Source organism: Chiloscyllium plagiosum, unplaced genomic scaffold (genome assembly GCF_037043375.1).
Source record: "Chiloscyllium plagiosum isolate Xiang-an unplaced genomic scaffold, Cpla_swu_hap1 HiC_scaffold_1, whole genome shotgun sequence".
Lineage (NCBI taxonomy): Eukaryota > Metazoa > Chordata > Chondrichthyes > Orectolobiformes > Hemiscylliidae > Chiloscyllium > Chiloscyllium plagiosum.
The window spans coordinates 97,070,771-97,096,179 of record NW_028270139.1 but is presented as its reverse complement, the minus strand read 5'-3'; the positions used below and the strand labels follow the sequence as shown (position 1 = coordinate 97,096,179).

The 25,409-nt window shown below is 41.7% G+C and overlaps 1 protein-coding gene across 1 annotated transcript in view; it reads left to right on the top strand.

The window, feature by feature from the left end:
• The window catches only part of LOC122549086 (integrin alpha-2-like), a 188,959-nt gene that overhangs the window by 35,019 nt on the left and 128,531 nt on the right, over positions 1-25,409 (top strand). Inside the window, exon 2 of the mRNA XM_087989312.1 lies at positions 1,102-1,228. Coding sequence (XP_087845438.1) covers positions 1,102-1,228 — 127 coding nt within the window. The remainder of the gene's footprint in view (positions 1-1,101; positions 1,229-25,409) is intronic.

Sequence of the window (25,409 nt, the reverse complement as noted above, 5' to 3'; positions counted from 1 at the left end):
CTTCATGTGCATTAGCAGTTGCATTTCTGAAAGTGCAATGCTTGAAACATTTAAATTTTTGATCATTTTGATGCCAGAGAAATGCATTTAGAGATCCAGAACATAAAATGTAGCTTGCAAAGAGGAGAAATAAGAAAAAAAAATCATTTTAGAAATTCACCTTAAATACCTATTATCTAAACTTTTTGCCCTAAATTTAAGCCCATTCAGAGCTACATGTATTGTAAATGCAAGTACATCACAGTCTCTTGTCTGTGCATACTGTGTATAATGTTGATAATTAGTAGACGATTTCAATGGAAGCTTCATGAATTGATGCAAAAATCGAGATATTGAGGTGTAGTGTAAAATGATTCATTTTCTCTCACATTCATTTGCTTATCAGAATTCTTTGAAATGAATCATTTCCCTGCATAGATTTTGGACTGTTTTTAAACAGATGACCCAGTGGAAATTGTAAAAATAAACCTAAAACAATGTACAGGGTTATGGGGAAAAGGCTGGAGAGTGACACAAAGTCAAAATGCTCAGAGAGTCATTGCAGATGCGATGGACTGAATGGCTTCCTTCTGTACCTTAACAACTTGGTGATTCTCTGATACGGGTCACTGTTTCCTGGGCCCCACGTCTTCCACAAACACAACTCTTCCTACTGATGGATGGATGCACCATCATGCCTACCAGATCAACCCAATACACAGCAGGAAGTGAGCTGCAATGTGGCACGCATTAGGGCAACCAGCTCTCCATAGGCATGGGAACGAACTGGGGCCTTCAAAAATGGTGGGGCCTCTGGATATCTGGATAAGAGAGCTGGTCCGCATTTCCATCAGCTGACTGAGCAAGAGTAAAAACACTGTATTGCCAAAGCAAAGACATATCTGATGCAAGAAGAGATCTCCAGCTCTGAAATTATTGATCAGCCCTCACATTTCTAAAGCAAAAATGCTTAAAGATAAAATAAAAATCTATAAAATGGCTCGAGTATCAATATTCAAATAGGCTTGAGAAATGTAGAATATTTGATATTGTAGCAATTCTTCTGAAATATTTATTTTCTTCTTTATCTAATTGTGATGTTATGTTTTGTGCTTTATTTAGGTAGCCTTCTTCTTCAGCCATCCAAGGCCTTTAATGTTGATGTGTTGGATGCCAGAAAGTTGTCAGGCCCTTCAGATGTTCAGTTTGGCACCTCCATTCAACAGTACTCCAACTCTGATGGGCAATGGTAAAGTAAAATGTATTCTAGCATGTATTTTCAGAACACTGTCTTTGGAAAATGATTTACCACCTCTACAATGTTAAATTTGGGCACTGTTAATAGGGCAGAAGAATGGATGACTTCTTAAATGTATATCAACACATTTTATCATTCTAAAGAAACTCACTTGTTGATATGTAACAGAAATAAAAATCAGAAGTGATACTTTTCCATGATTTTAATTTCTCTGTTTTTTTTCTGGTCATGGCACTTAAACAGACCTTATCAGTTCTGGAGAGTTCAAGTTTACTTCATCAATTTGTGATTCCCACACTATAGGTTAAGACTCTGCAAACAGCCAGTAGAGACATTTGAATGCACCACTAAGCTCAAATGGACCTGTTGAATTGGGGTTTCCATCTTGCAGTATCCACTTTCTCCCACCAGCAAAACTTGAATCTGTCAGGAATGTGGGCTAGGCTTCTGTTCCTGGTTCCACTCACTATTTTGAATGGTTCATAGGGCATTTCTGAATCAGCAAAAATATGATCCTCAGTAAAAACATAGGATAACCTGATAACTGCACAAGAAAACATGCAGCAGAATCTCAACTGAATACACTCCGAGATAGGAGGGAGACCAGAGAAAATTGGGAATTCAGTTATTGTTGTGTCAGGCTTAGAATCTCAGGGATTTTGAGAAGATTTGGAGCTCAGCTTGAGGTTCTGGATGTAGGTTTGCTCACTGAGCTGGAAGGTTCATTTTCAGATGTTTTGTCACCATACTACTTCAGTGAGCTTCCGGCTTCATCTTGAAATGAAGACGTTACCTAGTATGGTGACAAAACATCTGAAAATGATGTTTCTCCCCAGTGAGCAAACCTTAGATTCTAAGGTTTCAGAAACTACAGAAGTGGAAAGAAGACTTAGATGGTGCCCCACCCACCCTACTAGTCTATTGCTCTTTCCTATAGGCCTAGCTGTGGGATCTGAGAAATTAAAATTTGGATAAGTTGTTCAGTGGATTAAATATTTCAGGCCTCTAGTGAACATTACCTTGACAATCACTGGCAATGTGTGCTCACTTGGGTCAGAAGACTGCAGACGTTGGCAGTGTCCTACCATGAAAATCTGCATCTTTTGGGGTATGGCTGCTCAGATGATCCAAGAGAGCTGATTTCTCTGCCTGCAGACCTTGGCTTAGAATCTTTATTTGCTTCCTGCTGAATCTCCATATCTCCCTTCATGTTCTTATGGAATGGTGTATGGATGAGGGATGACTGCTACTGCTGGTGTTAATGGGCTTAATCATAATGGTGCTGGTGTTTGGTTTTGATCTTAATGCTGCTGGTGTTATTGCTTCTGCTCCTCTTGTTCTTTACAAATGATCTAAGTTTAGAAATGCAGAGTCTAATCCCATGTGGTGGTGAAGGCTGACAATAGTTTAAGACGGGGGACCTGAATTTCAAAAATTTGGCTAAGCAAGCTCTCAAAGGAGGGTCTATCAAAACCAATTTCTCAGCACAGGTTAGTTCCAGCTCTTTGGTTTTATTGTTTGAGGTCTTCCCAACCCGTCATTTTCACAAATGAAGCAAATCTTGCTGTGTTCTTGCCTGGTTGGACTTGGAAACTCATAGAAAACTGAGAAAACCTGTGAGCTGGTTATAAAAGCCAGTAACCCTGAGATAACTGCATCTTCCCATATATAGATGAACCTCGATTATCTGGCATTCGATTATCCGAATATCGGATTATTTGGCATGATTGCAAAGTCCCGATGCTCAACTAAACTATGTTACAGCATTCAAGTATTTGGAATTCGATTAACCAAATGAAATACTGCCCATTCATCTCCTTTGGATAATTGAGGTTCCTCTGTATTGATTATGGAGATTTCCAATTCAGCTTCAAAATTGTTCAAGTTAAACCTGAAGCTGGATGAGATAATGTCGAGTTCGTGACTTGAGGTTTAAACAATCTGAATTCACCAGTCACTCAAATTCTCTTCTTTGTTACTGATATTTGTCAGCTATATTAGAAACTAGAGATACCAGTATAACAATCTGCAAATAGGAAGTGACAGATCTGGGTATCACTGTTTTGCAGAATAATCATTCATCAGTGGTAAAACCAAGGAGCATTCACTGCAGTTCTAAAACAATACAACTGAGTTCTCTTGTTCATTGAATTCAAATCTTGATTCAAGTACCTGTGGGGACATCTAATGCTTATGGCATCCCCAAATTCATTGATAAAGGCTCTAGCCCATAGTCATTGTGATTTTTCACATCTGCAATATTGAAGAATTTTCAAGTATTCAATATGCAGATTTTCTCCATTATCTTAACAACAATGTTCCATTGCCTATTACATGTTAATTCTATTGTTACGTTCACAGCTAATGGTAATACTGGACAATCCAGATTCCAAAGTGAATCTTAATTTCCATAAGTAATTTTTCTGCAATTTGTTTATCTTGGTGGTCAGTCACCAAATATACTCATAACAAGCTGCAAGTGTACTTTTAACAAAAGAATATCAAAGCTTATTATGCACGAAAGGAAAATAATCATGAAATATTGTACATGATTTAATAAATACTTGAAACAATTATTTATTAATATCAGAAATAGAGATTCAATCCTTTTATTCTCAACAACAACCTTACATAGACTCAACCCTCAGGAAAGGGTCTCCCTGTTTTCACTTTAAGGTTTCTCATTCAGTTGGCATAAATGCACTTTGTTTCTTTTTGGCAAATGTCTGCATTCACTCAATGTTATAATCTTTGGTTACTGTCTCTTCCTGAGACTCTTAAACATACTGCTAACACAACTTACTCCTTAACATGTAGTTCTTAATTTCATGCTTTCAGTGTTCTAGGATGTCATCCTCTCTGAGATGTTAATGTCTTCTATTTCTAAAGCTTATCTCTTACAAAGTCTGACCTCAATGATGGTGAAACTATTAGAATCCATTCAGAGGAATAAAACAGCACACAAGACTCTAGCTGTGGCCTAATCAAAATTCTGTACAGCTCCAAAATGACCACCCTACTCTATAATCTATGCTATGACTGGTAAAGTTAAGTGTCCCCAACACCTTATTAACTACCCTGCTAATCTGTCCTGCTGTTTTCAGGGATCTCTGGACAAGCACGCCAAGATCCCTCTGTTGCTTTGAGCTTCTTCGTGTCCTGTCATTCAGTGAGTACTCCCTTACTTTGTGAGCTCTTTCAAAATGCCTCGCCTCACATTTGTCAGGATTAAATTTCATCTGCCTTTTATCTGTCCATGTGAACAACCCATCTACATCTTTTTATAACCTATGATGTTCCTCCTTTATGGCCAATCTTTGTGTCATCTGCAAACTTTCTTCTCACAACCCAGCATTCTCATTGGCATCATTTATATATTTATCACAAAAAATAAGGAACCCATACTGACCCACTGGACACCCACCTCAGGTCACACAAATCATCCTCTGTCTCTTGCCATTAAGCAACTTTGGACACATCTTGCCAAGTTACCCTGTATCCCATGTGCTTTTACCTTCTTTATCAGTCTCATATATTGAAACTTGTCAAAAGCCTTTCTGAAATCCATATAAATCACATCAACTGTACTACCTTCAATTATATAGCTGATCATGTCCTTGAAAAGTTCGATCAAATTTGTTAGGCATGAACTCCTCTGATAAAGCCGTGTTGAATAGCCTGGTCAAATCTGGCCTCTCCAAATGGAAATTAATTCTCTCTTTCAGAATTTTCTCCAATAGTTTCCGTAGCACTGATGTGAGACTTGCTGATCTGTAATTCCCTTGCTTATCCCTATCACCTTTCTGGAAAAGTTGAACCACATTAGCTGTCCTCCAGTGTTCTGGTAACTCCCCTACAGCCAAAGAGGAAATTTGGATCATAGTATTTTTCTCCCTTGTCTCCCACTGCAGCCTGGATTCCAACTCATCCTCACCTGGAAATTTATCCATTTTAAGCCCGCCAAAACCTCCAATACCTCCTCACTCCCTATGTCCGTCTGCTTGAGATGCTCCGCACCTACATTCAGCTGCTGAGTGAAGACTGAAGGAAGGTATTCATTTAACACCCTATCAATATCCGTCGGCTCCAATATGGATTATTCCCTTTGTGCCTAATTGATCCTATTCTTTCCCTTGTTATCATCTCTCATTAGTATACTGATAGAATATCTTCGAATTTTACCTGCCTGGCTTCTTTCATGCCCCATCTTTGCTCTCCTAATAACTTTCTTCTGCTCCCTCTGCGTTTTCTATCCGCCACCAGAGCCGCCAATGCTTTTCATCCATGGAACTGTTCAAAGTCTCTCTTTTCCTATCTTGAATTATGAAGCCACTCAGCATTTGTTTTCTATTGTCTTGACTGTTTTGGAGACAGTTATATTGATTTAATAGTTACACCACTGATACTATAGGTATTTTCTGCTGAGTGATTAGCTTAGGTGGCATGGTGGCTCAATGGTTACACTGCTGCCTCACAGCGCCAGCGACCTGGGTTTAATTCCTCCCTCATGCAACTGTCTGTGTGGAGTTTGAACAATCTCCCTGTGTCTGGGTGGGTTTTCTCCACATGCTTTGGTTTCTTCCCATAGTCCAAAGATGTTTAGGTTAGGTGGATTGGCAAACTAAGTTGCCCATAGTGTTAAGGGATGTGCAGACTAGATGGGTTGGCTGTAATAAATGCAGAATGAAAGGGTAGGTTTCGTGGATCTGGATGGGATACTTTTGGAAGGTCAGTATTGACTCGATGGGCCAAATGGCCTACTTTCACACTCTAAGGATTTTATGATTGTCTCCAAAATTCACCAATCCATTCACTGACTTTCTGGATGGTTCTGTCTTCTTAAAAGAAGTTCCTCCCATCTCGCTGTGTGATGAGATCTTGATGCTAGGAAATAGCCTGTTCTTTTCTCTATTTTCCTAAAGTACTGGATTATTCACCTCAAGGGACTTCTAATACTTTATTTAAATACATGTAAATGCATTTACAGACAACTAGTGTTACTCACAGAACTCAAGTAAAATTAGGGGTTAATCTTTTCATATTTTGGCAAGTGTCATTTTTATCAAATTTCATGTAAGGCCCATAAGGCCTACTGAGGTGTCTTGTGTTATCATCCCAAACTCATCTCATTAATGATCTATCATGCATCTATGGCAATTCTTTCAATCAATGTTATCCTGATTCTATCACTTAGTGAGAGGTGGGTGTAGGAGCAGATGTAAAGTGAGTGTGAGGTGTCTTGCGTGAAGATGGTGGCACTTATTTTGTCAGGGTGGAGAAGGGCATTGATAGCGAGTTTTGAGAAGATTTGTAGCTCAGGTTGAGGTTCTGGATGTAGATTTGCTCGTTGAGTTGGAGATGTTTCATCACGCTACTAGATAACATCTTCAGTGGGCCTCAGATGAAGCTGTGTATATGATTCCTGCTTTCTATTTATATGTTTGGGTTTTTTGGGTTGGTGATGTCATTTCCTGTGGTGATTTCATTTCCTGTGGTGATGGCATTTCCTGTCCTTTTTCTCAGGGGATAACATCACCATCCCAAAAAAAGCCAAACGTATAAATAGAAATCAGGAATCATGTACACTGCTTCGCCTGAGTTCCACTGAAGATGTTACCTAGTAGGGAGATGAAACGCCTGGAAATGAACCTCCCAGTTCAGCAAGCAAACCTACGTCCACAAGGCCATTGATCTTCTTCCTACACAGCTGGGTCTTCCTCCAGTCAGCTGAAATAGCACCAACCTAGGTGACAACCTTGGATCAGGCTGACATGGTCTAGCGTTGTGGCCTTCTCTGCTGGTCCTGGGGAAAAAGGACATCCTCCATTTGTACCACCTTGTCCAGTGGGACCTCCAGGCCCCCATCACAAACCAGGATGGCAAATTTCTCTTGTCTGCCATATCTGGGTCAGACTTCAGAAACTATGTACAGCAGCTTCAGACTGTCAATGCTTACACCAGTGTTATAAGGCTGTTGTGGGCAACAGGGATGTTACAAATTTGAGGATTTGATTTTCTCTTGGAATGTCCCATGGTAAAACAGGCTAAAATTGGATATAAGGTATGCCATAGGGCAGAATAATCATTTCTGAGGCCTGTTTGTTAAGATAAGGCAAGAAATCTCATAACACCTTGCAGGAAAACCGTTCCAAAAAACCTGATGCAAATCACACAGCTAAAGAAAGGTAAGATTCAGGCCAATGATTCCACGCCTTTGAGTAAGGGGTCTCATCAGATCTGAAAGCTAGCTCATCAGATTTCCACTGTCTGCTGAATAAGTCTTCCAAATAGGAATAAAATATAAATCAGAACTAACAAAATTGTAATTGCCTGAAAATATGTTCAGTGAAGGACTATGTGAATTTTTTAATGTCAGATTTTTCATGTCATTTTTTGGTGACATTTTTCATGTGGGCAACTTCATCATCTAATGTTATAAAAGGTCCAGAGAAACATCAGATGTCTTGGCTGACCTTATCTTCATTGTTAACTCCACTTAATATATGTATCATTAAAGGAGCTGTTAGTGCATTGGTTGATTATGACATTTGAAGGCTTGTTTCCTGTTGCCATTCATTAAACAAAGCTGTGAGCAATTCATTGAGCAGCTGAAGATCCATGCTACTGCACTGAGAAAGCAGTCTGAACTGTTACTTTCATGTCAGAATTTATAATACTCTTTGATCACTTTCCTCATATATACTAGTAGTTCTGTATACTGTAGTTTGAGAAACAGATCTTTTAATTAATAGGACCTCCAAAATTACAGTGGTATTCTCATCCTCTCCTTGCCATTGATCCAGAGGAAGGAATTGTTTGATCTCATCAAAACAACACTGTTCAAAGTTAAACTTAACAAAACCTTAATCCAAAATTGTGGATTCAGCATCAGCCAAGAGAAACATGCTTGGGACCAGTTCAGTCTTGCGACATTACATTGATCCATACTAACTCGACAGCTATGACAAGAAATATAGCTTTTCCACACTGATGGTTTTCAATTATATTAATCGGATAGTTCAACTTTCAGTTCGAGGGCTTTAAGTTATTTTGCTTCTGTAACAATATGGTACTGCAATATTAAAGAAGTGTCATAGGGTCATAGAGTCATAGAGATGTACAGCATGGAAACAGATCTTTCGGTCCAACCCATCCTGCTGACCAGATATCCCAACCCAATCTAGTCCCACCTGTCAGCACCCGGCCCATATCCCTCCAAACCCTTCCTATTCATATACCCATCCAAATGCCTCTTAAATGTCGCAATTGTACCAGCCTTCCTCTGGCAGCTCATTTCATACACGTACCACCCTCTGCGTGAAAACGTTGCCCCTTAGGTCTCTTTTATATCTTTCCCCTCTCACCCCAAACCTATGCCCTCTAGTTCTGGACTCCCCGACCCCAGGGAAAAGACTTTGCCAATTTACCCTATCCATGCCCCTCATAATTTTGTAAACCTCTTTAAGATCACCCCTCAGCCTCCGACGCTCCAGGGAAAACAGCCCCAGCCTGTTCAGCCTCTCCCTATAGCTCAAATCCTCCAACCCTGGCAACATCTTTGTAAAACCTTTCTGAACCCTTTCAGGTTTCACAATATCTTTCCGATAGGTACATTCACATACTGAATCAGAAAATTGTCATGTACACACTTAACAAATTCCTCTCCATCTAAACTCTTAACGCTATGGCAGTCCAGTTTATGTTTGGAAAGTTAAAATTCCCTACCATAACCACCCTATTTTTTCTTACAGATAGCTGAGATCTCCTTACAAGTTTGTTTCTCAATTTCCCTCTGACTATTAGGGGTCTATAATACAATCCCAATAAGGAGATCATCCCTTTCTTATTTCAGTTCCACCTAAATAACTTCCCTGGATATATTTCCGGGAATATCCTCCCTCAGCACAGCTATAATGCTATCCCTTATCAAAAATACAACCCCCCCCACCCCCCGCCCCTCCACTTCCGCCCCCGCCCCTCCTCTCTGTTAGGCCCCTTGCATTGAAATAAGTGCATTTTAATTTATTAGTCCTACCTTGTTCCTGCCTGCCCTGACTGTTTGACTCACTTCTGTTCTCAACTGTACCAGTCTTAGATTGATCTCTTTCCTCACTATTTCCCTGGGTCCCAACCCCATCCCCCCTCCCCACCTTACTAGTTTAAATCCTGCCGAGCAGCCCTAGCAAATTTCCCTGCCAGTATATTAGTCCCCTTCCAATTTAGATGCAATCCGTCCTTCTTGTACAGGTCACTTCTACCCCAAAAGAGATTCCAATGATCCAAAAATGTGAATCCTTCTCCCATACTCCAGCTCCTCAGCCATGCATTCATCCTTTTCCTGCCCTCACTAGCTTGTAGCACCGGGAGTACTCCAGATATTACTACTCTTCCAAAGAACTGATTGTAGTTCTTCTGATGTAATTTCCCAAGATAGAAAGATTGAACACAGCTATGGATCATCTTGTGACTCTCAAACCTGTCAAACAACCACTGATTAGGACTGAGAGATTCATTGCAGACTACTTACTACGAGAATACTACTTACTACGGGATTCTTTCTACTTCAAAGCTTCAAAGTTGGGCCCTGAGGAAATCCTGCCTGTAATTTAAATAATTGTTTATAGAGGGCATAATAAAATCCATTTGTAACCATTTCTGCCATGTAAGTCTGCAATCTATGTATATTGTAGCATTCAGGACACAGGCTATTTCATTGCTGTTTATATTTAATCCCACCCAGGAGCAAGGATAGTTCTTACTGCAGGGCTTTTTAAGTAAGAGACTAATTCAAAATTCAGTGAATACCAGTGACAGATCTGTCAGTATGCCAGAGTCTAACAGGGTTATTTCATATTAAAATGCTGCTGTTTTCTGGCTCCATTCAGCTGGGTGGAAGGACTGACCATGAGTAGACTGACCATGACTGCACAGAGCAGCCAGAGAGCTAGAATCGTACAATGATTAGAATCCTGAATGCACACTTTGAGAAACCCAGTGGGATGAGATCTTGGGAGAAGTAATTGAATAGCTCAGAGGTGAACAGTAGTATGGTGGAGAAACAGGCACGGTGTATCTGTTAGAGGCTAGAGAATAACCAAGCCAAAAGAGTGGAATGTAGTCAAAGAAGTAAGTCAGATCAGCTAGAAAAGAAGGCCAAGAATATTTTAATGGGTTGCACGTACTCTGTTTTTCTCTTTATTCATGGGATGAGGACATCACTGACAGGGCAGCATTTATTGCCCAGATGGCAGTTAAGAGTTAACCACATTGCTGTGGGTCCAGAATCACATGTAGGCCAGGTCAGATAAGGATGGCATCTTCCTTCCCTGAAGGACATTAGTTAATTAGATGCTTTTTCCTGACATTTGATTCATGGTCATCATTACATTCTTCAATCCAGATATATTTTATTGAATCCAAATTCCACCACCAGCCATTGCAGGATTTGAACCTAGATCCCCAGGATGTTATTTGGATTAACAGTCCAGCAATAAGACCACTAGGCCATCAGCACCTCCACATCCTGTGGGCTGTCCAATCAAAGTTTTCCTGTTAACTCATATTATTTCATATTAATTCTGAAAGTTAGAGCATAGGCTTGTATAGTAAAGCTACTTTGTGATTGCATTCTCGTAGTAAGTAGTTGGGATTTCAAAGGAGAACGGCCCAGTTTCAACACAGCTGAAGTCCCTTATCCCTAAAACCTTTCACATGAATGTTTCCCACACACCTTCTAATGTGCTCACATTCTCCCAAAACTGTGGTGCTCAAAACTAGATGCAATACTCCAGGTGAAGTTAAACCAGCATTTTATATAGGGAGGGTTTAACCTTCATGTTGTTATAGACTATGGCCCTTTGTAAAAGTTAGAATGCTGTAAGCTTTACTAACTGATCTCACTACTTGTCCCATATACACATGAAATGCCTAGGTTCCTCTGTTCCTGCACCCCCTTCAGGATGCACGCATTATTTTATATTGTGGCCTTGATTTTTACCACAATCGAGAAGCTCTCTCTCGTGGCAAAAATAGCTGTTGAGCCCAGAAATTACAATTCTCACCTCAGCCCATGGCACTTCCCATTTTCATGGTGGCAGGAACGGTGGTACATTGGGATTTACACATGTTTCATGGGGACAGCTGACCATTTAACTGATTCCAGTCAAGGTGGATTTTGTCATTCAGTGGTATGAAACCCAAAGTATTCAGAACAAACCTGGTAAGTGGGAAAAGGGTACAGGGCAGAGCTTTGCATGGTGTTTATGAGGGGCCATTCAGAATGGATACACGTCAAAGATGATAGTGCTTGACATGGAGGATTTGTGGTGATAGTGTGAGTGCAGGAGTTTAATTGGAATGGAGGTTATGAGGAACATGGGGGTGGGTAAAAGGGAATAGGTTTGCATTGATGCTATAAAGGTATGTTATAGGACTTGACGTAGCATAGATCAGCATTGAGGGGTGAGTAGTTAGGAGTTTGCTAACAAATCATGAGCTTGTATGTATGGGGTGTGGGGTGGGTGTGGTGTTTGAGGAGGAGAAGGGTGTGAGGGCTGGAGTGATGTGTCTTGTTTTATTCTGTCTTTAAAATAGCTGAAATGCCAGAGCCCCGAGGCAGTCGTTCCAACTAAACCACCTCCACATCCAGCAACTCCCTCAACTCAAAAACCTGCAGATACCCAAGATTACTTCCTATTCCATATTCTTATTGCCAAACAGTCAAACAAAATGACCAGCCAAGTAACCAGTAAAGTTTCCATGAAGTGGAAGGTTGACATGGATGAATTAGTGTGTTATAAGGCAAAACATCATTAAGCCCCTGAACAGAAAACCATAATGATCTGATTACTGTTAGTGAAAAAAAATTGTTACTGCAAGTGAGGATGTAATTACATAGCTGTCAGTTTTAAATATGGCAAGGTTGTATGGTCCAGGCATGTACTCCCTTGATTGATTCAGACACTTAAATGCCTGCTAATACTTTTTTTTTAACCTTGCCTCACCAAACTATCACAGAATGCAAGGATTAATGTTACTTATTTTCCTAGAATTCTGTGTATGTAGTTCAGGTGGCAGATTCCTACTCGCGCTTAGCAGAGTATGTCTCTGCTGCCAATGAGACACAGTTGTTTTCTGCATGTGGGAATGTTGGTGACTGTAAGAGAATGGACTGACATCTAAGTGCAGAGAGTTGGTAGATTTGTGCTAATGTTACTCAAATGTGGCCCATACAAATGCTCCAGAGTTACAGAGCAGAATGTGACTGCTCCTGGAAAGTCGGATCATATTGGGAGACTGGCGGAATTATGGGGAGCCAGTTGTAATTGGCTTCCCAATATGATAATTTGCTTCGAGCCATTGTGGAACTGACTTTCATAGAATCCCTATAGTGTGGAAACAAGCCCTTTGACTCAACAAGTTCACACCAACCCTCCGAAGAATGACCCAACCAGACACCATTCCCCTACCCAATATTTACCCCTGATTAATGTACCTCACCTACACATCATTGAACACTACAGGCAATTTAGCATGGCCAATTCACCTAACCTGCACATCTTTGGATTGTGGGAGGAAACCCACACAGACACGAGGAGAACATGCAAACTCCACACAGACAGTCGCCTGAGGCTGGAATCGAACCCGGGTCCCTGGCACTGTGAGGTAGCAGTGCTAACCACTGAGCCACCGTGCTGCCCTGTAAAAGTACCTGCACGACAAGGTGGAGGGAAGCAAATATAAATATTGCAATGGTCTATTGATAGTCATTTTATTGACATTTTTTTCAAGAGCAGATTATCCCCTTGCTACACAGGTAGGATGTCAGTTGAATACCAGTAACACCTTTGTGAGGAGAAAGTATTGTTTTCATTCAGAGGGCCCAAACAAGGCAGGTAGTCCCTGTGACCCTTGCAGTTGCTGCAGAGGGGTCTCTCCTCCATCAGTACATTTTAAAGTTTTTAAACATTTTTCCATCAGTCTTGTGTAGGTTTCAGGTTTGCTGCATGTTTCAGCAGTGAGCACCATTCCTAGTGGGGCTCCTGTGCTGCCAACTCTTTAATTTAGTTGGCAGATCCCATGGGTGGGCACCCCTCCTTTCACCCCATACAGGACAGAAAAGATGGTGGCAACTTATTGATACTCCTGTTGAAATTAACATTGAAATGTACGTCCTGCTGTAATATCAGTAATATCCTTCAGAAAAGGAAAATTACCATCCTCACCCAATCTCATCTTCATCTAACTCCTTACCAATTGCCATGGGGTTGACTTCTAATAGCCCTCTGAAATGGATCAGAAAGCCACTCATTTGCATCAAATTTGAACAAGAATTAACAGAGGATTCCCCTGCATTGGTGTGAGTGTTGGCAATGCCAAATGCACACCATGCCTTTGCCAGCCTGCAAAGTGCTCCTTGCTGACACCTGCAGGCTTGTACTAAAATTGGGAGAGCTATCTCACAGACTAGCCATGCAACAGCCTGATGCAGTTATATTCACTGAATCATATCTTACTGGCAATGGCCCAAAGTCCTGCAACACCATCCATGTCATATCCTTTCCCACTGGTAGGATGGGTCCATCAGATTTAATGATATAGGAGGGAGGGAGTGTTCTCATGGCATCAGATCAAACATGAGCAACAAAACATCCCACTTATTACAATCTACCACTACAAGCTCCTGACGTCTCCCCTGCCCACCACAGTTGATGAGTCAGTGCTTCTTTATATTGTACATCACTTGGAGGAAGCACTGAGGTTGGCAAGGGCATGGAATGTACTCTGGGTGGGTACATCAGTGTCCATGACCAATAAGTAGCTCCACTACTGACTGAGTGCAAAGACCTGAAGGACATATCAGCCAGACTGAGGGAAACAACAAGGCAGAATAATTTACTATTCTACCTCTTACAGATGCATCTGTCCGTGATACATTGGTATGAGTGAACATTGCACAGTCATTGTGGAGATGAAGGCATTAATTTCACACTGACCATAATCTCCATCATGTTCCATTTTGATAAATGGGACGCACTCAAAATAGGTCTAGCAACTTAAAATTGAGCAATAATAAGGCACTATGGGTCATCAGCAACAACATTACAATCTGTAACCTCATGACCCAGGCTATTCCCCACTATGCCAGCAAGTAGAGGGATCTACCCAGTTCTATAAAGAATGCAGGAGGGTATGCCTGAAACAAGCTCCAGCCATACCATGTCAACAGGATGAAACTACAACACAGGGCAACTTGCATGTTAGAAAGTAGAAGGTGCATGCAATTGACATAGCTAAGAAATCCCACAACTATTGGATCAGATCTAAGCTCTGCAATCCTGAATGATGGTGGATGATTAAGCAGCAACGGTAACAGGATGTTCCATCAAAATACCCATCCTCAATGAGGGGGCTATTCATGCACATTAGTGCCACGTGCAAGGATCTGCAAGCATCTTCCAGCTGAGGTACTGAGGTGCTTGATCCACATCAGCCAGTCCCCAGCATCATAAATGTCAATCTTCAACCAATTCCATCCTCTCCACATGATATCAAGAAATGGCTGAAGGCATTGGATACTGCTGACAATATTCTGGCAATACTATTGAAGACTTGTACACTAAAACTAGCTACACACCTGTAATGGCAATCCTAGCCAAACTGTTTCAATATGGTTACAGCATGGACACCTACCATATGGAGAATATCCCAGCTGCATCCTATCCACAGAGAAAAAACAGGAAAAATACAACCCACCGAGATACTGCCCTATTAGATTACTCTTGATCATCGTTGAAAAGTGTGGTACTGGAAAAACACACCAAAGTGATGGCAAGTGTTGTCACCAGCACTATCAAATAATATTTAGTCAATAATAACCTGCTCACTGATGCTGAGTTTGGATTCCACCAGGGCTACTCAGCAACTGACCTCATTACAGCCTTGATCCAACCATGGACAAAAGAGCTGAACTGAAGAGGTGAGGGGAGAATGATTGTGCTTGATATCAATGCAGTATTTACCATAAAACTATAAGACTGACATCAAGAGATTCTTGATTAGCAGGGGAATCAAGGGTTACAGGGAAAGGGCAGGGAAGTGGACGTGAGAAATGTCGGATCAGCCATGATCTTACTAATGGCGAGCAGACTCAAGGGGGCTGAATGGCCTGCTACTGTTCCATTTTCTTACGGGCTGGCAGTATTTGGTCTCAATTATTTATTTTATGGTGTGCAGACCTCTGAGGTGCATGCACAGCTGCAGCCTCTGAGTCTGGAAAGCAGTATGTCAACACACTGATCACACTGATCAGCATGAATAAAACCAAGGAGTGACTATGTAGCTAAGCTCCCATGATTCCCCTACAGGAGGTACTCGCTTCAACATGCGCATAAACATGCAAATTGCCAGAGAAGCGCAGATTAGTTGAAGGGTCATTTGGCTGTGTTGTTTTTTATTTCAAAAATATACTTTATTCATAAAATTATTTGGATCTCTTTACAATTGGTCATGCCATTCTTGTGCACACATTACATTGCTTTACATACAGACATCGAAATTTATTTTTCCTCTATACAAGTCTGTACATTTACTATCCAGCTCTTCTGCTGAGGCGTCAGCGGAGCCCAAATGACTGGGTAGACCCCCTGTTCTTCTTAGGCAGGCAAATGTTACACAGTGGTCTTTCCCCACCACACCTTGGTGGCAGTTGCCCCAAGCTTCAGCACATCCCTCAACACGTATTCCTAGACCTTGGAATGTGCCAGTCTGCAACACTCAGTTGGGGTCAACTCCTTCAGCTGGAAGATCAACAGGTTTCGGACTGTCCAAAGAACGTCTTTCACCGAGTTGATGATCCTCCAGGCACAGTTGGTGTTCGTCTCGATGTGCATCCCGGGGAACAGACCGTAGAGCACGGAGTCTCACGTCACGGAGCTTCTCAGGACGAGCCTCGACAAACACCACTGCATTCCTCTCCAGACTTCTTCTGCATAGGCACATTCCAGAAGGAGGTGTGTGACAGTCTCGTCCCCCCCGCAGCCGCTTCGAGGGCAGTGTGCGGTGCGGCAGAGAGTCCGGGTGTGCATAAAGGATCTCACAGGCAGAGCCCTTCTCACCACCAGCCAAATCATGAAGTCATGTCTTGGTGCTTGTTGGAAAGTTCTGGCAGTGAGGCATTCTGCCAAATGACTTTGATAGTCTGCCCAGGGAAGCGCTCAACAGGATCCGCCCTCTCCTTTTCCCAAAGTGTCTCAAGCACACTACGTGCTGACCACTTCCTGATGGATTTGTGCTCAAAGATGTTTTTCTTCATAAACTTCTCCACGAAGGACAGGTGATATGGGATGGTCCAACTACTTGGAGCGTTCCGCGGCAGCGAGGCCAGGCCCATCCTTCGCAACACCGGGGACAGGTAGAACCTCAGTACATTTGGCTGTGTTGGATGAATGAATCAGATGAGAGCTATCATTTGATTGCTGTGCTGGATGGGATGGCTCAGACCCTTGCCTCATCATCCTGAAGGTCATTGCAGTGTGGATTGGACTCTCCTTCAGGGAGAAAACCCAAGAAGACAAAAAGGCTTCTAACATTGCTTATTTTATATTTCAATGTACAAGAATTTGTTTGCTGGTAAACTAAAATTCCTTTGCTGCTTTTCATTCCTCTTGCAAATAAACTGACCTGAATTTGCATATGGACATGTAAATTCAGTCCAGAATTAGGCCAGTCAACCCTTGAGCATTGTTTGCTTTTCACTGAGGTTGTGGCTGAACTGTTTGTGCTTGGAATTCCACATTCCCAACTACTCCTGTCAGCCTTCGATTTCAACATTGCTAATTCGGTCACTGCCATTTTTAGAAAGTTGTGTTGTACTTCCTGCAATTGTTGATTCCACAAATGATGTAGGTTTAAATCAATACAGAGTTCAGCAGGCATATGTGATGCTGCAAATGTTTGCTGCTAAAAGTTTGCCAATATCATACAAATGTTTTTTTTAAAAAATTCACAAATCACTTGAAACAAACCCTGAAATGGAGCTGGGATGGGAACTATGAGGTCAGTTGGCCTGATTCACAGCACTTTTGATTGAATCATGTCCAGAAAGTTGAGGGGGGTATGTTGAGTCCACAATTCCCAAAGTGTATGTCCTATTGATCAAGCCTCTGTCCCGAGAGTATAGTCCTGTGACTTCAGTACATGTAGATTAGACTTAGCTCAGTCCGATTGCTGTTTTCTAGTTTATCACTCTCAAAGGAAACTATTTAGTTCTTTTTAGACTCTTTACCTCCAGATTCCAAAAAAACTAAAGAGGGAAATTATTTCAAAATACTGCTGTCTTTTATATCTACGACTTGTTGCTTCAGACATTCAATGTTGAATAAAGCAGTCACTTACTCAGTGCCTGAGATTAAATACATTGATGTTTTTCTGTTTATTTCTATAAAGCACAGTTGGGTCTGTACTCGATGAACTTTACAATGGTGAGGGGGTGATTTCATTGAAACTTACAGAATGCTGAGATGCCTAGATAGACTGGATGTGGAGAAGATAGTGAGAACGACTAGGACCTGAGGGCATAGCCTCAGCATGAAAGTGCGATCCTTTAAAACTGAGAAGAGGAGGACTTTCTTCAGATGGTTAATCTGTGGAACTCATTGTCACAGAAGGCTGTAGAGGCTAAGTTATTGAGTGTACTTAAGATTCAGATAGATAGGTTTTTGATTGGTAAGGGGAGAAGGCAGGAGAATGGTGTTGAAAACTACATCAGCCGTGATGAAATGATAGAACATTCTCAATGGGCCAAATGGCCGAATTGTACTCCTACATTTTGTGTTCTTATGATCTAAGAAGCACCACTTAATTTGAGAAATATTGGTATATTTTTGCATACACATTTTTAATGGAAGAAGGGCAGGCTTGCTTAATCATCAATAATATGACCACTGATGTTGAGTTTAGATTCTGTCAGGGCCACTGAGCTCCTGCCTTCATTACAGCTTTTGTGCAAACAGAGAATGAACTTAAGAGGGGAGGTGAAGTGACTATCCATGATATCAAAGTAGCATTTAATCAAATATGGTTATCGAGGAGCTTGTGTAAAACTGAAGTAAATTCTAATCAGGGACAATTGTCCACTGTCTGGAGTCACAGCATGAAAGCAGGTGTAATCTAAATATAATTTTAAAAGACTGGAATTGCAAGCTAGTTGCAGCAAAGGTGACACTGAAATATCGTCAATTTCAGTAAAAACCCTTTCTCTTCATTAATGTTCTTAAGGGAGGGAAATCTACCATTCTTACTGAGTCTGGCTGACATGTGACTCCAGATCCAGAGCAATGCAGTTGACTTTAACTGCCCTGTGAAGTGGTCCAGTGCTTTAATCAAACCAATTATGGATGGACAACAAATCTGCTCACGTTCCAAGAAAGAATAAAGATTATTGAAAAAAAAAACTTGGCCTTAAGGAAAATGATTTTGATTGTTGGAAGTTAGTCTCGGTACCAAAACCACCTTCAGCTGTTTCATCATTGATCTTCCCTCTATCATAAGGTCAGAAGTGGGGATGCTCACTAGCGTTTGCACAATGTTCAGCACCATTCATAATTCAACAGCTACTGTCAGGGTCTGTGTCCGAATGCAGGAAGAACTGGTCAATATTCAGGCTTGGGCTAATAGCTTGCAGATACACAGAAGTATCAAAGAACCACCCATCTTACCTCAAAGGGAGAGGACAGACGGTGGTAATGGAGGTTTGTTTTTCAGACCGGAGTCCTGTGACCAATGTGCGCCACAAGGATTGTTGCCAGGTCCACTGCTTTTTGTCATTTATATAAATTATTAGGATGCGAACATGGAAGGTATAGTTAGTAATTTTGCAGATGACACCAAAACTGGAGATGTAATGAACAGCGAAGAAGATTATCTCAGGATACAACAGGATCTTGATCAGATGGGTCAATGAACTGAGGATGTGCAGATGGAGGTTAGTTTAGATAAATATGAGGTGCTATATTTTGGAAAGGCAAATCAGGGCAGGACTTATACACTTAAGGTCCTAGGGAGTGTTGCTGAACAACGAGACCTTGGAGTGCAGGTTCATAGTTTCTTGAAAGTGGAGTAGATTGGATAGTGAAGACGGCATTTTGTATGCTTGTCTTTATTAGTCGGAGCATTGAGTATCGGAGTTAAGAGGTCATGTTGCAGTCATATAGGACATTGGTTTGGCCACTTTTGAAATATTGCACGCAATTCTGGTGTGTGTGTGTGTGTGTGTATGGGAGGGATAGGTGAAGGAGACAGGATGCCAACTTGTGGAACGTTTCAAAGAACATCTCTGGAACACATGCAACAATCAATCTCACCACCCCATGGCCGATCACTTCAACTCCCCCTCCCACTCTGCCAAGGACATGCAGGTCCTGGGCCTCATCCATCACCAAATTCTAGCCACCCAACACCTGGAGGAAGAACACCTCATCTTCTGCCTTGGGACCCTCCCAACCACACAGAATCAATGTCAATTTCACCAATTTCCTGATCTCCCCTCCCGCCACCTTTATCCCAGATCCAACCTTCCCACTCGGCACCACCCTCTTGAACTGTCCTACCTGTCCATCTTCCTTCCCACCTATCTGCTGCACCCTCCCCACTGATCTATCACCATCACTCCCAACTTTCATCTACCAATTGCATTCCCAGCTACCTTCACCTCCCCCCCCCAGCCCCACCCCACCTTCCCATTTATCTCTCAGGCTCCTTGGCAACCCCCCTCCCCCCAATATTCTGATGAAGAGCCTATGCTTGAATCACCAACTCTCCTGCTCCTCGGATGCTGCCTGATCAGCTGTGCTTTTCCAGACCACACTTTTTGACTCTTAGCTTTCTGGACATAAATGTCAATCATAGTGCTGTGAATCAGGCCAACTGGCTTCAGTTTAGTGTTCCATTCTGTGTTCACATCCCACGTCCATTTCAGGATGTTTTTTTTCAGGTGATTTGTGAAATTTGGTAAACAGAAAGAGTAAATCAACAAAAGGTGAATCAAAGCATGTTTCCATCTACTAATGATCAAGGAGGGCAGTCTAGATAGCACACAACCCCTTGCATTTGTCCCTTGGCAAGGCAATTTGTGTCTCATGTCCACCATGTAGTTTATCAATCATGTTTTAACAATGCTGATTTGAAACATTGATTTTTTTTTTATTAGGGACATCTAGCAACGATCATCCACTGTGTATGTCATTAGAATAGGTTTTTTTTCCATATTTGTCCTTATATCTTTGATACTAATGGGAAAATAAAGTTCTCACACAATGAAGTGGTGAATGAATTACCTGGGAATATATTGGAGGCAGGTTCAATCAAAGCATTCAATTGGAATGAGAAGAGATAGCCATCTAGACTGTGTCCAAAAATGTGACGCTGGAAAAGACCAGCAGGTAAGGCAGCATCCGAGGAGCAGGAGAGGCGATGTTTCAGGCATAAGCCCTTTATCAGAAATTCCTGATGAAGGGCTTATGCCCAAAACATTGATTTTTCTGCTCCTCGGATGTTGCCTGACCTGCTGTGCTTTTCCAGCGCCATACCTTTCAACTCTGATCTTCAGCATTTGCAGTGCTCTCTTTTTCATCTAGACAATGTCCGTCTATTATAATCGGCTTTGTAGGAGCTTTGCATGAATGATCGAAGCAACTGTTACTCCTTGAAGTAAGAATTCCATTTTATTGTATTGATATTTTGTCGATAACTTCATAAAAGACATAGTATTGCTTAAATTTCAAAATCACTTACCTACACAAATATCACATTGTTTTGCCCATACTGCCACTTTTTTATTTATCAGAGTAAACATCAATGCTGTGTGACCTTCTACATGCCTCTATGCCAAAGACAGTTTCTTACGGAGCTCAGATCCTGGAAATAGTTGCAGCATTTATTAACTGTATTGTGGAGGTGGAGGAAGGAAATGAGTAACATTAACAATGAGCTGTTTCATATGTGTCTTCAGCCCACTCCCCCGACTTCGTACTATGCACTGCTATCTCTTCACAGACTGAATCACAGTGAATCACAGGCCATGGGTATCAACTTCTAAGTGTTTACTTTTAGAAACTGGGCCTGTTTTCAGCTTGAGTAGGTGAGACCCCATCACTAGACTACGGATACACTTATTTTTTGTCTAGAATGAAATTAATTGATCATCAATCTTAGTCAAAAAATTACAATGCACTACAAAGCTCATTGAATCCATGAAGGTGCCAGCTTAGTCTCACTATGTTTGATTGGGATTAAATAGATAAGCACATACATGAAGGAAAATCCTAAAGGAACAAGAATCCTTCCTGTGGATGATTATTGATTGACATCCCAAATCAAAAACAAACCCAACAAGAGTTCAAACTCTTCTTTCGAATCAGCAGTGTTAACAAACTTTTTTGCTAAATTATGAGAAGCAATATTTCTTGCTCTCAGCAGAAGGTCTGGTATTCTGAACCTCTGAACCTTTTCTATTCTCCATCCCCACTATTTACAAAATGGGTTTTCAGTTTAAATCTACCCATGAAGCACAGCAAAAAGCAGTGTTGAGAGCAAGTACATTCATGGTGTTCCTGTTGCTATTTCCACTTAGATATGAACAGCAAATTGATTTCCAAAGCCACAACTGTTATCCTAAGCATCTCAGATCTGCTTAAACTCAGGGGATTATGTGCTATCTAGACTGTCCTTCTTAGTCTTTAATAGCTGCACACACGCAGTGGTTCTCCTTTTCTTAATTTATTCTTGCATGGGATGTAGACATTGCTGACCATTTCTGGCCAATCTTCAATTGTCCTTGAACTGAGTGATTTGCTAAGCCATTTCAGAAAGCAGTTAAGAGATAGCTACATGGTTATGGATCTGGGGGTTATATGTAAGGCAAAGAGATAATGATGAAAGATTCCCTTTTTGAAAAGGATATTAGTGAACCAGATGGGAGTTTGCACAATTTTCTGTTGTTAAAAATGAGACTAACTTTGACATTCCAGATTTACTAATTGAATTTAAATTCTACCAGTTCCCTTGGTGGGATTTGAAACCACAGACCAAGAGAATTAGTTGGTCCTATGGATAATAGTCAAATTACATTATCACAACATAATCATCTCCCAAAACTGGTATTGGTTCCCCATTTGCTGATGTAGGCTTTTGACTGCTCTCTCAAGCTTCTTATCCTCTTGCCCACATTTCAGCCTGCCACTCGTGGCATCCACACACGTTCTTACAAAATCCCGTCCTTCCCCAAAGGGGCACAGCAGGGATCCAAAACATTTCCTAAACTGGGATGTTGCACTGCCGCTGCTAACTGCCACTGATAGGCACCCCAGCAACTGTGGGGCCTAGTGTGACAGTGTGATCTCCCATCTATATATATCTCCGTCCCATCAAAAATTTACTGGCAATTACATCATTAATATGTCCAACTGAACCACAGGAGTTAAACTATTCAAGTCAATATTAGTGATGGCACTTTCTTCATTATTTATGAGTTAGGGCAAATAGTGAGGATTAGAATAACATCCATCAAATGTTCAGGAAAGTTATTTAGTCTGTCATTTGTGCTGGCACTTTCGGTAGGTTATATGGGAGCTTCTGAGGTGTTAAAGACTTATCTTTCAACAAGAGCTGGGTGAAGAGATAGATTGGCTCTGTTGGAGCCCGATGTAATTTATGTCTTCAGGAACAGAACACTTACAGCATTAGCTGCAGTCTTACAACAAAACAGTGCAATTGTACATTTCTTGTTTCTTAGTTCTAGCCAGCTTGACTTTATTTCTGAACCCTTTGTGCGGTCCTCTTTCTCCAGCATTACAATGCTTTCCTTAGTCGAAGAGTGTGGCACTGGAAAGACACAGCAGGTCAGTTAGCATCTGAGAGCAGGAGAGTCGATATTTCGGGCATAAGCCATTCATCAGGAATGTTTGAGGGGCGGTGTGGAAGGGGGCTAAGAGATAAATAGAAGGGTGAGGGTAGGGCTGGGGGGGGCAGGTAGCTGGGAAGATGAAACGTGGGTGCAGGTGGGAGTTGGTTGTGATAGGTCAGTGGGGAAAGTGGAGCAGATAGGTCGGAAGGAAGATGGACAGGTAAGACAGTTCAGGAGGGCGGTGCCTAGTTGGAGGATTGGAGCCGAGATGAGATGAGGGAAGGGAAAATTTGGAAACGATTTTGATGCCTTGTGGTTGGAAGGTCCCAAGGGGGAAAATGAGGCATTCTTCCTCTAGTCTTTGGGTGGCTAGGATTTGGCGATGGAGGAGGCCCAGGAGGTACATGTCCTTGGAGGAGTGGGAGGGGGAGTTGAAGTGGTCAGCAGTGCTGGGGTTGTTTAGTGCATGTGTCCCTGAGATGTTCTCTGAAACACTTCACAAGTTGACGGTCTGTCTTCCCGATGTAGAGGAGAACACACCGAAAGCAATGGACACAGTTGGTAACATAGGTGGATGTGCAGGCAAATCTCTGCCAATCTTTTCACATCCGGTAGAAATATTCCTACACATCCACCCACCTAGTCTACAGTGTCTGTACAACACCTCAAAAGGATAGTTAAGCCTGGTATGATGCTCAGCTATCCTATCATTGACTTGAACAAAATCTTCAGAACATGTCGAACCCAAATAAATGGTCTCCTGAAGTTCTAGATCTAACCCAAAGATGAGACATCTTGGAGAAGAGCTGTTATATGCTCACAAGTGAATGATTGGTTAAATCTGTCATGAAGAGTGTGTTTGAATTATTTGTATTTTCTATAATTCTCTAGAAGGTTTGGAAGGTGCTGCCTGATGATCATTGGCAGCAGTGCATCTTGTACACAGAACACACTGCAGTTACTGAGTGTTTATGTTGGAGTGAGTGGATGTTTGTGGATGTGATTGCAATCAAACAGTCTCGATGGTATCAAGATTCCTCAGTGTTGTTGGAGCTGCACACATCCAGGCAAGTGGGGAGTATTCTATAATACTCCTGACTTGTGACTAGAAGCTGGTGGGGAGTCAGGAGCTGAGTTACTCATCAGAGTATACCTAGCCTCTTACCTGCTCCTGCAGCTACAGTACTTATGCTGTGAGTACAGTGGAATGCTTGGTTAATGGAAAGCTCAGATTTTGATAGAGGGGGTTTTAATGATGGTAACCTCATTATATTTCAAGGGGAGGCTGTCTCACTTTGAAGATGGTCATTGTCTGCAGTTGTGTTACACAAATGTTACTTGCCACTTGACAGCTCAGGCTTAGTTATTGTCCAGGTCTTGTTGCATTTGAACATTGACTGCTTCAGTATCTGAGGAGTCACAAATGATGCTTGACATTATGCAGTCATTGTAAACATCTCCATTTCTGACCTTATGATGAAGGGAAGGTCATTGATGAAGTAACTGAAAATGTTTGGGCCTAGGACAGTACCCTGGGGAACTCCTGCAGAGATGTCTTGGAGCTGAGATGACCACAACCACAACCACAACCACAACCATCTTCCTAGGCTCCTTGATGCCACACTCAGTCAAATGTGGCCTTGACGTCAAGGGATGTCACTCGCACCTTACCTCTGAAATTTAGCTCGTTTGTTCATGTTTGAACCAATTTGGTAATGTAGTCAGGAGCTCTGGCAATAACCAAGCTGGGCGTTACTGAGCAGGTTATTGCCGAGCAGGTGCTGCTTGACAGCACTGTTGGTGACACCTTTCATCACTTTAATGATGATCAAGAGTAGACTGATGGGGTGTTAGTTGCCTGGGTTGGATTTAACTTGCTTTTTGTGTACAGGACATACCTGGACAATTTTCCACATAGTCAGGTAAATGCCACTGTTGTAACTGTATGAAAGCGCTTGGCTAGGAGAGTGACAAATTTTGGAGCACAGGTCTTCAGCGCTATCTCAGAAAAGTTGTCAGGACCCATAGTTTTTGCATTATCCAATGATTCCAACAATATCTTGATATCACAGGAAGTGAATCGAACTTGCTTAAGATTGTGATGTTGGGGACCACTGGAAGAGACTGAGTTGAAGCATTCATTCAGCACTTCTGACTGAGATCGTTCTTCATTCTTCAGCCTTATTGTTTGCACTGATGTGCTGAGCTCCACCATCAAATATTTATTGAGCCTCCTCTTCAGTGAGTTCCTTAATTGTCCACAACCATTCA